Raw genomic sequence first — 17,777 nt, forward strand, 5'->3', positions numbered from 1 at the left:
CGTGATTTAATTTAGTTATTTTTTTAAATTTTCATCTACGTGACTTTACCGAAAGAACCAAAGAGTATGAAATAACCTTGAGCGTTGTGGTGTCTGGAGATGGCGACGTGGCTCCCGGGATCTAATACAATGTCAGTTGCACTAAACTGGGACTGTTAAGTTCCTGGTCTTGAATATGGGTATCAGCCACACGTGGTTAATGCAGGTTATCAAGTGGTGGAGTTTATGGTTATTACTTACACAGGAAATCCAGTGACTCCACACAAAATAAATCGAATTGGTCTGTTACTTTATGCATTATAGACCTACTCCCAAGTACGAAACATGTTGGTTTGATATCCATGTCCCACTTCTTGCAGGACATACAATGGGTGCACCCAGTGGTGTGGATATAACGTCTTGTAGGATTGCAACATTTCCAGACGGCTGCTCTGCAACACAAGGTGGTGCACTTCTAACCGGAGTTGGGAGTAATTACGAAACGCGGAAAATTCTTCATCTCGTGATTAACAACGGGACGCCGAAAACCGCAATCGAAATCTGGGGAAATCGTTACAATACGTAAACACGTCGTGACATCCAGGATGCAATTGAACTTCTCCCAATGTACGGCCCCACTCTGCCTCCCTCTCCAACTACCACGACGCTGGTGAGTGAGCCGTCGCTGCCTGGATGGATTGTTTTGTTGTCCTTCACCCCCCCCGCACTTCCGATTAGCACGGTTGGCCACGTACGGTGTGAAAAAAGTTCTACATACGTATATACAAGGGGGCGAAAACACACGCTTAGAGGTCTTGAGTTCAGTATACAAGTTTTATTCCCGAATAGTGTTCCCATTGACCCAACTCTTGTCAATGCCATTCATTACAAAATAAAACAAAAATAACCCTCTATACTTATTACTGGAAGAAACAACCGTATATGTATTCTTATTGAACAATTCCAAAAAAGTCAAATGTTAAATCTCAAATACAATTCAGAAAAAACAGAAATCCCTTTACCGAAAGGTTCATTAGAAAAAAAAACTCTTTATTCGGCATGCGTCTCAGACGTTGAATTTGAGAAATTCATCAAAAAAAACTCTGAATCCCTGCCCTTCATACCTTGCATAGATAACCAAACAGCAGAACCACCATTATACAGCACGCCCTCCAACAAACGCAACGTTATGCTGTGTGTATCAAAGTCTTAGTCTATAAAAATGTATTTCCAAATAAAATATATGTACACCAAATATTTTTAGGTTATTTTCTTAACGCAGAACGATAAATAACTCACCATGATTGTTTTTTTACAACGAGTTTGTGTTTTTATATTCTGTAATATAAACTCTTTTTGGTGCTACGAGCACACATATAGCCACGCAGTGTTCCATTTTTTTAAACCAATGTCGCCTGATCGGAGGTTTCACCTGCAGATCCTGAAGGCTCCAGTCATTGCATTTATAGATATTTAGGGTTTGGTAATGTACACTGGAGGTTGCGTGATGGTCAGAGGTCAACTCAATACATCTACCTTGTCATCTCTCCACAGTCGACGAGTAACACGCTCTGTGGGCAGTCAACTTTGTTTGAGAGACTTGTTCCTGCCATGGACATGGAGAGTTCACCACCACTGGCTTAGGGAGGTGACGGAGATAAGCAACGGTACTATGCAATGTGATAAACGGATGGAAATAAATCGTTGCAGTGAAGCCTGTTTTTGTTGGTTGTTCGGCTAGTAATTTTTAATCAAATTTCTGGTGAACGTGTTGATGCCTCCATTTACCAACTATGGCACGATTCGCCGAGGCAATGCACTTGCACTATACTGTAAAAAAATGCCAAGCTGGAACAAAGTGGCGATGCGCATCTCAGCTGGGGGCCCAGAGCTGGTGGTGGAAACAAGTTGAGCACAAGCGTTGCTTGAGAGCCACCGAGAAGGGAGCGAGTGCTCTTACCGGTGCAACGACAGTGGTCGTGAAATGTGGTATTTGGTCACAGCTCAGTAGCATGGCTTGAAATGAAGGTTGGTAAAGCTGACGCGGGAAGGGAGGAGGGGGCTGGGGAGGCGGTGAGCTTTAGAGGGGAGTCGGAGGAGGCGAGCTCAGGCAGCAAGTCGGAGAGAAGGGGAGGTGTGAAGGGTTGGGGGTCAACTCAACCGTTCATCTCTCCACGGTGAAGGAATTAACACCACTTTGTGGGAGGTCATTGGTGCTTATCCTTTGCTGAAAACACGGACAACGTGGAAAGCCAGATGTGAGGAGAAATGATATGTTCCGAGATTAAGCTGGCTTCCGTATCTTAGATAAATGAGACTATTAAGCCCTTTGTGAATATACTGCTTTCTTTTTTAGAATGTTATTTACCAGGTGAAGCCCATAGAGCTATTAGTTATTTTTCAATGACGACCTAGCCACACATGATAGCTTATCGACGTGGCTTTTCATGTGGGAATTTATAGTAGCAGCCAAATAATCTAAACGCATGTTTCTAAAAGTGGAGGGCAAAACCGGAGGAACCCGGAGAAAAATCCACACGACCATGTGGAGAGAACACGCAAACTCCAAAATTTATAGGTATTGTCAGGGTCGGGATCGAACCCACGACCTCCTGCATACCAGGGGAGAGAGATAACATATCCTCTCCACTGCTGGAGGACGTTGTCCCAATGAGCATATGCATGCTGATCGTTCCATCTGACCAGGTGTATTTCCTCCCTTGGGGGGGCTTGTTTGATGCTTTCGTAGGAATGTAAAAAATTTCGACTACTGGCCCTGGGGCACCAATGAACATGAGTGCAGCTCCACCACTGACTTGTGCAGGGCGACGCGGTGGTAACTTTAAACCGCTTTCCCTGGCTGCATGGCGTGGCGGTTCGAGTGTTCCACTCGCAGTTATAGTGACGCTAGTTGAGATCACGTTTGACAGGTTTGACTCCGAACACTGTCAACATCACCCTGGGTCCATAAAACGAGTAACACTTTGTGGGAAGTCAGCAAAAAGCAGCAGTTCTACATTGAGATTATCCACAGCCACAAGGACATGGAACTTCTCGCACTGGCTCAGGACTGCCAACAGGGTGGGTGGTGGGTCCCACCTCAACGAACCTTTTAGTGTGCGAACACTGACACTTTTCAAACTAAATGACCTAATGGGTACTGGACATAGACAGTGTCTGCGTTCAACACGGAGTTAAAGTAGATGGCTGGAGGCAGGCCTTGCTGGATGGCACATCAATGTTTAGCCCAGGTAAACAAAGCACTGTGTAATTGCCCACGCTTCATATTGCTCCAACAGGCCTGTGGTTGGGGAAGCACTAAGTGAATATGGAGAAGAATGCACTGGTCACTCCGACACAACCGCCACGAGGACGAGACGTTTCACGAGGTGCTGGCAGAATGGTGCACAGGATAAGAGGGGTAAAGTTGGCAACAGCAGAGAGAAGCGTCCACATTGCCCATGCTGTTTATTCACTAACAAACTTACTCAGATCTGCCCATCTCCTGAACCCCATCTGTCCCATTCTCCCTGTCGGCGCTCGTCCACACGCACCTCCAGCGCTCGTTCGTTAATTCCCGCGGCCTCACATTTGCTCGTCGATGACGAGGTCGGAGTCGATGAAGACCATGTCTATCTCTTCGTCACACCACGTGTCCGGGTGAACAGCGGCTCCTCCCTGCGCACTCGGCACCAAGGCAATCGAAGCCTGCTGCTGGGTGCCGACGACGACGCCACCACCGTCGATGCGCGCGTTACCAACGCCATCTATTGCGCCGCTGCTGTTTTTGCCGCCGCCGGCTCCACCCAAGTAGGGGGGCACGGGGGCGGCCGTGTGCGCGTTGGCGCACGAGTTGGCGGTGGCGTTGTGTGGCCGAGCGTTTGGCGCGTGGACGCTCGCGAGTGACGGAGGCGGCCGCTGCTGCAACGGGGGCTGCACAGAGGCAACTCTGACCGCGCCAGCTGCTGCCGTTGCTGCGATCGTGCCAATGTTTCTGAATTCGGCGGGCGGATGAGCGTTGCCGGCGTGCACGCTGCTTGCCGAAGACGGCGGGTGGGCTGCTGTTGCTGCCGCCGCCGCCGCCTGCGCGGTGGCCGTCGCCTTGCGAGCCGCCTGTCGCTGCTGCTCCTCCTGCTGGCGGTGCGACTTCATGTGCGCGTTGCGGCTCTTCACCTTAGTGAACACCCTGTGTGCGCGTAGGTTGGTCAGTCACAAGAAAAGTGCACGCGCGCACACGATCATGCGGACGGCCGTACACGTGACCGCGCGTACGGCCGCGCCTATCCACACGCAATTGAAGGCATGCTTACACGCAACCACACTCGGACACACATGATCAAACTACAAACTATTTTAATTTGAGCAGGTAAGGCCCACTGAGCTATATAGCTCTTATTCAGAAGTGACCTGGCCACAAATGACCGCTCAACAAAGTGGCTTATCACGCGGAAAATTATAGCAGCCAAATACTCTAAAAGCATGTTTCTAAATGAGGGAAAAACCCGAGGATAAGGAGAAAAATCCAGGTGACCACGGGGATTACATGCTGACTCCAAATATGCAGACGTCAAGGTCGGAATCAAACCCACAACCTCCCGTATACCAGACGAGGTAGTTAATATCCCGCCATCATGGTACCTCATGATCACAACAAATATGATCAAATGTATGCGTAGGCTCAAACAACCACGATTCATAATTGGTTTCTGGGTCAGATCGTGTAAGTAAAATGTGTTTCGTAAACCCTCTTCTGCCCAACACAGCCAATTAATAATGTTGTCACATGATGAACAAAAGTGCCGATGTATTGCTGCCTCAGCAGCACACTGGTGTGGTGGGGAGCAATGTCACAATATTTAACAACTGGATATGATGTTTCGATAATAGTTAGAACCAGCAACATCAGGCAGTAGCCAGAATTATGAAGACGTCTTGAGTCTTTGGAGGGGACCATGTCCAACACACACTACTGAAGCGGTAATACATTGCCACTTTTGTTCACGTGATAACTTTATAAATTGTCTGTCGGGTGGACGAGTGTTTACGACACGTTTTACTCACGCGATCTGACCCAAGAATCAATTATGAATCGTAATATTGGTCGCGAAAGTCTACGTGTTAAAAGTACACTTCAACAAGTATATGTATACAAAGATCACGTGTATGCACAAAAACATACAAACACATGTCTTACACACGTCTACACATACACATACACACACGACGACATATACGATTACACACAAATCCACAGCATACGCACAAAGACAAAAAACACAATCAAAACAGACCTTACAAAATCCACATGCGCACACGCAACACACGACTGGACACATTGCCATGAACTCGCACTCTCTAAATACTTGTCTTATTCATATTCTATGGTTCTTTTGATAAAGTTACGTAGAAAAAAAACAATAAAATAATAAAAATATCACGACGTTTCGATCGCAACACAAGCGGTCGTCATCAGGAACAGGGAGGTTAGCCTCTGAGGGCAAGCTGTTTATAAAGGTTTAGAGATGGGCGGAGCAACTAATGTTAATGTAGGAGAGGTCTCCGACACTGGCAGGAGGTTTACACCAATCAAAGAGCTCTTTGCAGTCACGAAAGTTTTAAGTCAAAACTTGTCTTATCCAAAAGGCACTTCTCATAACTGACAATGGCACCCATGTCATCCTTCAGGGCAGCATTCTCACTAGCACAGGCAGCCACTATGTGGGCAGTGGAATACCTCCCTTTACGAGCGACGCGAGAGCGAGCGCCGTCTACTACTAACGCGCGCGTGTCGGGGCGGCCTCACGCACTTGCCGCACTCCTTGCAGGGGAAGATCTCCGTGCCGTCCTCGTCGTAGTGACACACGGCCATCGACGCCTTGGTGCGGTTCGACGACGAGGTCTTGGTGCGAGGCCCCGTGTACGCGACGGACGGCGCGGGAGGCCGGGGAGCCCTCACCGTCACCGTCATCGCCACGTGCTGCTGCTGCTTCTGCTGCTTCTGCTGCTGCTGGTGTTGCTGCTGGTGCTGCTGCTGGTGCTGCTGCTGGTGGTGCTGCTGGTGCTGCTGGTGCTGCTGGTGCTGCTGCTGGTGCTGCTGCTGCGTCAAGGTCGGTAGCCTGGGCCCAGCAAGGTGCGTGGCCGCGTGTACGGGGGATAGCCGGGGCTGCGCCGCCGCCGAGGGGGGTGCGGTGTTGGAGGGGGGCACGGGCGTGGGGTGCTGGGCCCGTTCTGCCGGGGCCGGCGGCTGCGGTGGCGCTGGGTTGGGCAGCCGTATTGGGGGCCCACGGAAGGGAGGGGGTGGCGGTATGGCGGGCGGCCCGGGTTTGGCGAGGCCGGTGCGGAACGCCAGGTCGATGCCACCGTGCACACGGGCGTGGCCGTTGAGCGCCTGCTTGGATGGAAAGATCTGGGGAAGGGAGGGCATCCGGCAGTGTGAGTGGACTCCTGGCGCTGTTTGTGCTCGTGTGTAGCGTGTAGCACGGCGGTTAGCGCGCTGCGCTACGATCCCCGGCGAGCAGAGTTCGAATCCTGCTCACAGCCAACGTTGGTGACGAATATCTGAACCGGTCCTAGGCCTCCCCTAGGTCGACTCAGCCTTAAATGAGTACCTGGTACGGTGTGTAAATATCACTACTGGGGAGACAAAAGCGACCGAGTGTGGTGTTTCGCACACAACAATGCCCTCATGTGCCATGCCGGCCATAATTATGTGCCCATTAACACCACTTGCCCCAACAGCTTGTGCAAACTAAATGTAGGATCTTTGTGTGTGTGATAAAGTGTGCTTCTGGGCACTACAGCAGCAGAAAACTGCAGCCTCACACTTGCTTCTTTTGACTAGTGCCGGCCCGTGACAGCGACCCCCTGAGGAAGGTAGCCAGGCTTTACAGACCACTACCAACACTCATCAGGATGAGCAAGTGTCAGGCCGGCATTTTCTGTAGCAGCCAGAAGTACGATTATTACATGTGGTGACGTATGTATGTTGAACTTCTTTCACACCGTACGTAGCCAACCGTGCTAATCGGAGGTGAAGTGCAACAAACTAAACACGCGCCACGTGCCCATCCGCTATTTTCGTGAACGCGTGTGCACACGCAGAGCGCGCGCGCATTTTCTGCATTTCTCACCGCCCCACAGCGTGGCACGTCGCACGTGAACGTCGTGGCGGCAGCGGCAGGAGGGGGGGGCGGCGGCAGAGGGTTTGCGGCCACCGAGGTCCGGGAGCCCCGGTGCGAAGCCATCACCTCCCCTTCCTCCTCCTCCTCTTCCATCACCGACGACGACGACGTGGGAGACGATAGCGACGGAGAGGGGGACGAGGACCGCCCAAGGTCGTAGCCGCTGCTCTCCAGCTCCTCCTGAAATGACAAGCGAAGCCGCGGTGGTTTTTTGACGTTGCACTTTCGCGTCAGCGAACACCAGGTGAACCTCTATGACCGCTGGTGGGCCATATCCGCGACTTCAATTCGCACGGCCTAGCACTTCACACAATGGCCCACAAAACGATGCTTTCTGTTCATCGCTGGACGCATCTTTTACTGGTAACGTGGCATTTCTTATTGCAGCACGGTGACTTTTAAGTAGTGCAATCGTCTCCACCATTGACTCACCGACCTATAAACTGTCCTGATTTCTGTCTGAGACCTTACAACCATTCACTGGTAATACCACCTCCACTGTACGTAACTCAGCTCACTTGGTATCGTTAATTAAGGACATTTCACCATCTCCAGGTGATTTGCTCGTTAGTTTCGATGTAGTCTCTTTCTTTACCAAAGTTCCTGTGCCTGACACCATTGCAATCATTGAAGATTTGGTCCAACAAGGCCCTGGTGAGACACTGCCTCACCAACACTTACTTCACCTGGAATGGAACACTCTACAAACAAGTTTAAGGAACCCCAATGGGTTATCCCTTATCTCTAGTTGTGGCCAATGCTTTCATGGAAAATTTTGAGACAGATGCCATCCAGACATCCACTCTACATCCGTCCTTGTGGAAGAGGTACGTAGTTGGCACTTTCGTCATCTGGCCACATGGCCCGCTAGCACTGAACCAATTCCTCAACCACATCAATTCCATACACCCAGCTATCAAATTCACCATGGAGGTGGAAAAGGATGGTAAGCTACCATTCTTGGATGTTTTAATCGAAGAGAGACCAGATGGCTCAATGGGACACTGTCTACAGGAAAGCCACCCATACGGATGCCTATCTAAAACCTGACTCCCACCACCATCCAGCTCAGAAGAATTCCCTCATCAAACCTCTACACCATAGAGCTCGATGTATTTCCAACCATCATCACCTAGCCAGTGAACTGGAAAAAGTACACCAAGCTCTCAAGATGAATGGATATTCAGACTACACGATCTGTAAAACTATCACCCCAACCGTTGGGAAAGAACCATCTGAGGACCCAATCAAAACCATCACCTTGCCATACATAGCAGGAGTCACCAAAAATATTTCCAAAAATCATGAGCAAACACAAGATCCAGGTTCGATTTAACACAGTACATACAATTCGTGATCTGATCCCATCTGTGAAGGATGTGATCCCTGACATGCAATACCGCGGTGTCTACAAACTAAGCTGTGTCTGCGGCAGTAGTTACATTGGGGAAACTAAGCGACATGTCTCACGACCATGTTGGTGAACATAAGGCAGATCTGAAACACAGTAGGACCAATACCTCGGCCGTGGCTGATTATTGTTTTAATGCGGTGGGCTCACACGAAATTGATTTCTCTAAGATGAATGTACTTTGCAAACCCACTGAATATCAACAAAGATTAGTTCATGAAGCCATGCATTTATACAGACACAATTTCAACCAAGAAGATGGGTACAAACTGAGCAATCATTGGAATACGTTATCAACCACTTTAAGTCATAACTGGCTGTGATGTTCCCATCCTACCACCTTCCAATGTTAGTTGTTATTTTCGGCTCTCCGATTTTACATTAACATGCTGATCTCTCACGTTAACATAGCAACCTCAGCGCGCTCGCCGTGGAGGCCGCTCACCGATTTTATATCAACATGTTCATTTTTACCTGGCAGCCCTTCAATTGCTGGAAAACCAACCACCATCGCGGTCGTCGCCCACCACTTACATTAACATTAGCTGCCCCGCCCATGCTGCTGACATTTAGGCTATGCCAATTTCAAACCTTTTATAAACAGTTTGCCGTTAGAAGCAAACCCACTTTTCCTGATGACGACCGCTTGTGTTGCGATCGAAACGTCGTAGTTTTTTGCTATTTTCTTTGAACCTATCTTCGTGACTTTACCGAAAGATCCAAAGAATATATAGTTCTGAACGCACAGTCAAAAACGCACACAGTCCTCGTGTGATCAACGTTTCAACTAAAGTGTGGTTGATCATCAAAGGTTAGAATTATAAGGTTCCCCCAGTCAAAATGAATCCCTGCTCAAAAGGAGGTGCGGCCCTGCTCATCGATGTTTGCATCAATTGGACTAGTTGTAGAAATTCCACGATCCCATGGCGGGCCCCACCGATGAGAATGCCACTGCTGTGCTGCCAACTGATTGTTATTTCCCCAAATGTACATCGGTCTTCTCTTTATACTCTGGTTGCCGCCCACATTGGCCAAACATCCCAAAGCAGGAATCTCCTGAAAAAGTATCTTGGGACTCAGCGAGGCTTTCCTGGCAAAGAAAACGGCATTGGCATTGCCATTACGATTGTTAATACTTTACATGCCCACCCATCAATCTGGCAGTTTTTAGAGTGTAACGTGTTATGAACCTGATGACCCAAGTACGAGTCCTGGCCCCGGCTAACATCAGTGGTAAGTGAACTGGTGCTGGGCTCTCCCCTTCACCAACCCCACACTGACGTGTGGGGTCAAGTCCCATCGAACAACTCCCAACGATCGACGCAGGGCGAGGAGGCATTCACTCGGCAGGCGACTGACAAAGAGCTGAAAACCATCGAGGTGTTGATACTCCTCTAACCGTACACAAGTGCAAACAGACCAAGCCCACCCCGCTCACCATGTCGCCGGGGCGCATGCCGCAGAACCGCGTGTGGTGTCGTCGGAACTTGATCACCTTCTTCCAGGTGTAGTAGTACTCGACGCACTGTGCCACCGTCTTGTTCTTAATCTGGAGGCAATGAGCGTGGCGCGCACGTGCCGTTAAGAGCAGCAGCGCTCACACATCTAGCGTGCTGGAGATCGGGGGGACATACGTTTGATACGTTTTGTCTATGTTTTATGCGTGTGGTTTCTTCTATTATATTTTGTATTTATAAAGCGCCTTTCACCAAGGTGCTTAACAATGCTTGTTGACTAAAGAACAAAATGGAAAGATAAGGGATGGAGGATCGGGTAGTGACTAGGGTGGAGGGAGCGAGGTGGAGGCTACGGCAGTGGAGGCATTAAGGGCATTAGGTGGTGGTGGTAGGGGTAGCGGAAGAGGAGGGGGAAAGGCAAGAGAACAGAGATAGCACCGGAGGGCAGTGCGAAAAGAGGAAAGTGAGGAGGGGGAGTCGCTTGTGGAAGAGTTTGTTTAGACCAGTCGAAAAACAAACCAAGGGCCCCTTTCCACTGACATGAGTGTTGTAATATCACGATTGTAATCTAATCAGTCTATGAAGACCGCTAAAATGTTATTTTTTCTACGTAGAAAAATATGCAGATGTCATTCAGTCATTCGTACATGATTCAGGCATCGAATCATGTGTGCCAAAATCAATTTACGTTTCGGTAAATTATATATAAATTAGTTCAAAAGCCAGATACTGGAATAAAATCGAAACTCAAAAGTAATACAATTCATCGGGTCACTAGGGGGTTGAATCTTCCCATGCCCAACTATAAATAAAACTGTTGATGAAGAAAACCCAAGCACATATTTGCTATTCACCACACTTCATCAAGAGAGTTAATAGCTAAACGATATGTTCCAGCCTTTACAGATTACACTACATGTTAGTGTCCTGTTTAAAGTCTTCCAGACGTACTACCACCTCCAATTAGCACGATTTGGCTATGTACACGATGTGAACCAAGTTAAACATACATACATATAACAGGGGACATGGAACGCTACAGCATGCGAGCAGACACACACGCGCACCTTCTTGTGCACCAGGATGAAGTCCTTGTTGTGAGCAGCGATTGCCTTATAAAAGAGCTTCTTCTCCAGCGGCGTCCAGTTGTCCGACCCTGCAAGTGGTGCGAGGTGATAATCAATGACCCATTTCACGAGCAGCCAGCACAATAAGTTCACATTGGCTGTGCTATTACAGAGAGATTAACCCCACGATGCGGATTTGTCCACGAATGACTGGCTCAGGGCTGTCAGGCTGCATGTAGGCGCTGCCTCGAACTCCAGGCATGGAGACACTTGATGACTTGAACCTGTTTGTAATGCGATGATGTACACTGTGTGTTTGTGGATAGGTAGGACTAGGTGTCGCTACAACGATTACATTACTTTATATTAATCCAGTCATCTCACACATGATATATTGTTGTCCCCCACCCCCGCACCTCCAATTAGCATGATTGGCTACAGCCCGCACGAAAGAAGTTCAACATACATACACAGAACGGCACTCCAGTATTCTGTATTGCGATGGTGAATGCCACTGCTTTATATTGATAGATTGGTAAAGGTGGTGCCGGGACGATGGCAGCACGCAATCAGGCTGCGAGTTAAATCCACGTTGGGAGTGAACTCGACCCATCATCCCTCTGTAGGGATAAATTGAGGACCAGTGTGTGGAAAGCAGCGGTTGATCTTCCAGAGAGCCTGAATTTCCACCGCTGGTTCAAGGACCCCCCCCCCCCAACACTCGTTTGCAGCTGGGAAACGACTCTGACTGTGCATTACTCTTAGGAATGTCACGGCGATGTATCAATGCATCTGTTTAAGAGCGATCCTAATGCTCATGGTACAAGTAGAATATTAGCAATTTGTGCAAATTACATGCAAATGGCACAATGTGATCCATACACTTAGGCGAACTGAGCAACAACAACTATAAACACGTGAAAAAATAAACCCTCAGTGAGATAGTGAAATAATGGAAAGAATGCATCAAATCTTGATTGGAATTGCGACCAGGAATCATGAAAATCTATTTAATTGCTGGAGTATTCACTGTCAAATGCCTAATAAGTGTAACACGACCCAAAGTCTAACGTGGCAGTGTTTTGTATCGAGTATGAACATATTAAGAAGCTGTGGGCAGCAGCCCGTAGATCTGCATGGCAGTAATTGGTGCATAATAGCATTCATGCAGTGATACCCAGCGATCTTCATATGAAGCATTTTGCACCTTGATGCCGTCAAAGAAAAGACGCACAAATAAATTTACGCTGAACTTCTTTCGTACCGTACGTAGCTAACCATGCTAAACGGAGGTGCGGTGGAGGGGGGGGACGACGACAACGAAACAATCCATCCAGGCAGCGACGACTCGCTCACCAGCGTAGTGGTAGTTGGAGAGGGGGTCAGAGGGAGGCAGAGTGGGGCCGCGCAGCAGGAGAAGTTCCATTGCAGCCTGGACACATGCACACGCACGGCACACGCGGAGGAGGAGACGACACGCGCAACCGTTACAGCAGAGGTGGGGGAGCTGACAGCATGCGGGGGGGGGGGGGGGGTATTCCGCTTCGTTTTATACAGCCTGTGGCCACGTGGGGCTTACCACTTTAAAAGGCCGGCAAACGACATTCATCGGTCACTGCAAGCAAACCAAGCTTGATCGGACAATAGAGGAGAATAGTTTTGGCGTGGTAACACCACGTTTCTCATGTTAGCACGCTCAGTTATTTCTGTGGGCCAAATACACCTCAAATCTTCATTGTATATGGAACCGTGGCCATACGAGGCTGACTACGTGCAAACGACCCACAATCGGGACTTACTGAAAGGATCTTAGTCACTCTGATTGGGCATTAGAATGGACTATTTTCTATCTCGCAAGGACCTCTTGAGGTGACAGAAGTGTGACTGCAGTGCGTTGTAATGTTGCTCACCCAAAGGTTTTTATTAAAGTCATATTATGCCTTTCCCTACCCCTGCATTATATGCTGCTGTGGGGAAAGTGTGTTAACTCCCTGGCCTAACAACGGCAATACAATTTGCATCTGACTCAATTTATCGTGAATGAAAGACGCAACCCAAAAAAACAAACAGATGCTGTCTTGTAGATACACACCTAGGCTGTGTCACGCAATGTCCAACAGGCGTTTGAAGATTCATAAATGAGAAAAAAAAGTCGAAAGTTAAAGCCACGTGGACCTTCAGACTCACTGCAGCCGGCGCCGTCTAGTGGCGACACAGCCATGCTGGAGGCCCCTCACCTCCACCCACGAGCTGGTGGCCCCTGACCCCGGCTACGTCCATGACAGGTGGTGGTGCATGCTGGAAGCCTCCCCAAGTTAGTCTAACGGAGCCCACCGCATGCCGGGAGATTTGAAGCCCATTAGGGTGGCAACGGCCTTGCAGCCCAGAGACCCAGGATGAGAGGCAAAGCATTCGGTTTCTTTGTTCACGCAAGAAGGCTTTAACTGCTGTGTTTTGGTGAGGCATCATCAGCCTTGGTGCAAATAACAAAAAATAAGGTCTCCTGTCCAATGTCACTCGTCCTTACAACCCCGAACTTCTCTGGCTCGAGGGCCCCGGTGCAGTTGCACTGCCTGCACACTTGGTAGCTAAGCCACTCACCCAATATTGTTTTGGTTGGGTCTTCCATTCAGGAGACTGGGACACTGATTCTCCCTGATTAATCGGTTGTCTATGGGCTGTGTGTCGAGGAGGTGGGGAGTGGTAGTGTAGTGGTTAGCAAGCGATGCTACGAACACGGTGACCCGAATTTGATTCTGGCTCAAGGCCATCAGTGACGATTATCTGAATACCTTCTGGGATTCCCCTAGGTCGACTCAGTCTCAAATGAATACCTGGTGCGATGTGTAAACATCGCCGCTCGAGAGACAAAGGCAGCCGGGCATGGTGCTGGCCACCCACCCACCCCCTTTGCTGCCGTGCCGGCCTTCATAAGTGCTCGCAAACAGCACTTGCCCCAACAGTATGTTAAAGGCTATATGGGGACCTTTGTATGTATGTTCAACTTCTTTCACTCCGTACGTAGCCAACCGTGTTAATCGGAGGTATGAGGCGGGCACTGTGTGCGTGTGTGTGTGGGGAGGGGGGGGGAGTACGGGACATGAGGAGGAGGGGGGGGGGGAGGAGGAGCCGCACCATGACATCTCCATGGGAGCGGTGCAGGCAGTGCAGCGCCAGCTCGCGATTGGTGCCACCACCTGGCAGGGCGCTGGAGCACGCGAGGTTCAGCACCTGCTCCACTGCAGCACACAGAGACAAAGACCCCCCATGTAGCCTTAACAGACTCAATCTTGACTTAAAGCTTTCGTGACTGCAGGAATTCATATTCTTTGGGTCTTTCGGTCAAGTCACGTAGATAGATTCAAAGAAAATAACGTGTTAAAAGTACACTTCCACATGTATATGCATACAAAAATCACGTGTATGCACAAAAACATACAAACACATGCCTTACACACGTCTACACATTCATACACACACGACCACACATTCGATTACACACAAATCTACGGCATACGCACAAAGACAAAACAGACCTTACAAAATCCACACGCGCACACGCAACACACGACTGGACACTTTGCCATGGACTCGCACACTCTAGATACTTGTCTTATTCATATTCAATGGTTATTTTGGTAAAGTTACGTAGATAGAAAATAATAATAATAATAATAAAATAATAAAAATAAAGTGAATAAAAAACAATAAAAATATCACGACGTTTCGATCGCAACACAAGCGGTCGTCTTCAGGCACCTATCGACGTGACTTTACCTTAACAGACTGTTGGGGGAAATGTTGTTAGCAAGCACCTATGAAGGCCGACACAGCGCAAGAGAGGTTGGACGCCAGCACCACGTCCGACCACCTTTGTCTCCCGAGTGGTGATGTTCTTACACACCGTACCAGGTACACATTTGAGGCTGAGTCGACCAAGGTGAGGCCCAGGACTGGTTTAGATAATCACCATTGGTGTTGCCCGTGAACGGGGATCAAACTCGGGTTATCAGATTTGTAGCGCAGTGCGCTAACTGCTACACTGCCGCTCCCCACACACGTGTTCACGTACACATAAGCACAATCATCCACACCAATACAATAATATATACGCAATTATACAAGCATACATAGCAGCCGAACAAAGATACAGGCACACACGCGTATAACAACTACAACAGCTGCCATTTGTCACTAAGTGACAGTGACGTCACCACAGCGCACTTTGAAGCCACGTGAAGTGTTGATGGCATCCTTGACACTTCACGCGCGCACACTCCCACGCACATGCAAGTACTTACGCACAAATGAGCATATATGCACCGACTTGCACACAAGCAAACATACACATGTACAAAGGACAATGTTACCCCCCTATAGCCTTATTGACTGTGAAAGCCAAGTGCCGTTAGTGAGCACTTATTAAGGCTTGCACACAAGGGGGTTGAGATATGGCCAGCTCTGGATCCAACCAACTTTGTCACACCGCAGTGCATATTTACACAGCATTGAAAGCTGAGTCAGCTAAGGTGAGGCTCAGGATGGGTTCAGACAAACCATTCGCCACTGCGATTGCTCGTGGCCAGGAATCAAACCCCGATTGCTGATCTGTGCACAAACCTCAGCACCATTGCTCCATATTCACAACCAAACATGTGCACACAACGCCACGCACCTTAGCATACAAGCAAACACAAATACAATGATTCCCCGTGTAGCCTTTAACAGACGGTTGGGGAAAGTGCTGTTAGTGAGCACCTTCAAAAAGGCCAGCACGGCACAAGAGGCGTGGGTGGCTAACACAACGCCCAGCTGCCTTTGTCTCTCCAATGCTGAGGCTGAGTCGACCTACCCAGGACTGATTCAGAGAACCATCACTGGTGGTGGCCGTGAGCAGGAATTGAACCCGGGCCGCCAGGTTCGAAGCACAGCGTGCTAACCACTGCTCCACCGTTCCCCAGACATGAACAAAAGACAAAGATCCCCCGTATAGCCTTAACAGACTGTTGGGGCAAGTGCTGTTAGAGAGCACCTATGAAGGCCGGCATGGAACATGAGGGGGTTGGTGGCCAACACCACGCCCGGCCGAATTTGTCTCCCGAGTGGCGATGATTTTATACACCGTACCAGGTACTCATTTGAGGCTGAGTCGACCTACAGGAAGCCCAGGAGCGGATCAGGTAATCGTCACTGGCGTTGGCTGCGAGCGGGAATCGGACTCGCGTCGCCGGGTTCGTAGCGCAGCGCACTAACTGCTCTACTACTGCTCCCCACAACAAGAACACATATGAACACGAGGGCTCCAGCAGACTGCACGAGTCAGCCCAGGGAACCACCACCCGGGCAGCAAGCAAGCGAGCGAGCGCCCATCCTCGCAGCGAGCAGCAGTCACCTTCGGCCATCGTGTCGGGCTTCGCGAGGTCGGGCCACGGCTGCCACACCATGTGGGCGGGGTGCTTGTCCTTCTCCACGAGCCGCTTATCACGCAGATGGGGGATGTCGGCCTGGAACGCGGGCCCGATGTTTATATGACTGCACACAAAGACAAAGATCACCCGTATAGCCTTAATGGACTGTTGGGGCAATTGCTGTTAGCGAGTAGCACATATGAAGGCCGGCACGATACACGAGGGGGTTTATTTAACTTTTATTAATTTTATTTTTTTTTACCTACGTGACTTTACCAAAAAAACCTAAGAATATGAATACTTGCAGTCACGAAAGCTTCAAATCTAGAAATAAACACGAGGGGGTGTTTTTACACACCACACCAGGTTCTCATTTGAGGCCGAGTCAACCTCGGGGGAGGTTCAGGACCAGTTCAGATAATCGTCACTTGTGTTGGCCATGAGCGGGAATCGTACTCGGGTTGCCAGGTTTGTATTGCGGCGCGCTAACCGCTACACCAAACCTCTACATACACGAAACAGAGATCCATGCACTATTTCTTCAAAGACTGTTGGGGAAAATATTTTTGTGAGAACGAATTAACAACCACAGTTTGGTCAGTCTCATGATCTCGCGTCAGTTCTTCCCCTTCCACGCGGCCTTGCTGTGCAACAACGTGTGTGTGCCTGCGTGTGTGCATTTTCTCAAGGGGTGTGTGCGCTCAAGTGGCTGTGTGTGCGACTGTCTGCATGAGTGAGCCGATACGTTGGTGTGCACATGCACATACATGTGTGTGTGTGTATGGATGTCTGTTCTCGTTTAGTCCGAGTGCATGTTTAACTCACGGCTCAATCTGCAACTCTTCCCCTGCAGATGTGACCGCACTGCTCGTCTCTGCACTCACTGCAAGGCCAGACGACACCACAAAGGCGAAGGCACCTCACTTAGCCTCATTGATGATACGGGCACTCGTATGTACATGGCCTATGATTCACACAGAAGTTGCTGGGATCGTAGCACAGGAGGTGAACGACTGTCACTCGTCCCCAAGTGTAAGAAAACACACACAAACACAAATATTAAACAAATTTGAATATAAAATGTGACAAACTCTTTGGTACACATGGTATGGCCAACCACACCACCCTCCTGGCCAGCTTCGTCTCCCCAATGCTGATGTTTACACACCCCGCACAAGATATTCGTTTAAGGCTGAGGTGGACCAATGGCGGGTCAAGGACCAATACAGACATCACTCGTCACTGATTCTAGCCATGGCAGGGAATCAAACTAA

At 49.3% G+C, this 17,777-nt stretch overlaps 1 protein-coding gene across 4 annotated transcripts in view; it reads right to left on the bottom strand.

Annotated features, from left to right (window-relative positions):
- Window positions 1–805: 805 nt before the first annotated feature.
- Window positions 806–17,777, bottom strand: part of LOC144943262 (uncharacterized) — a 92,036-nt gene continuing 75,064 nt past the window's right edge. For all 4 annotated transcript variants that reach the window (XM_078870598.1, XM_078870595.1, XM_078870596.1 and 1 more), the window contains exons 7-15: window positions 17,329–17,386; window positions 16,488–16,627; window positions 14,231–14,334; window positions 12,452–12,527; window positions 11,096–11,184; window positions 10,010–10,120; window positions 7,110–7,340; window positions 5,787–6,385; window positions 806–4,165 (exon numbers count right to left, since the gene is read on the bottom strand). In XM_078870598.1, the coding sequence (XP_078726724.1) occupies window positions 3,565–4,165; window positions 5,787–6,385; window positions 7,110–7,340; window positions 10,010–10,120; window positions 11,096–11,184; window positions 12,452–12,527; window positions 14,231–14,334; window positions 16,488–16,627; window positions 17,329–17,386 (2,009 nt within the window). In that variant the 3' untranslated portion in view covers window positions 806–3,564. The remainder of the gene's footprint in view (window positions 4,166–5,786; window positions 6,386–7,109; window positions 7,341–10,009; window positions 10,121–11,095; window positions 11,185–12,451; window positions 12,528–14,230; window positions 14,335–16,487; window positions 16,628–17,328; window positions 17,387–17,777) is intronic.

This window comes from Lampetra fluviatilis, chromosome 30 (genome assembly GCF_964198595.1).
Source record: "Lampetra fluviatilis chromosome 30, kcLamFluv1.1, whole genome shotgun sequence".
NCBI lineage: Eukaryota > Metazoa > Chordata > Hyperoartia > Petromyzontiformes > Petromyzontidae > Lampetra > Lampetra fluviatilis.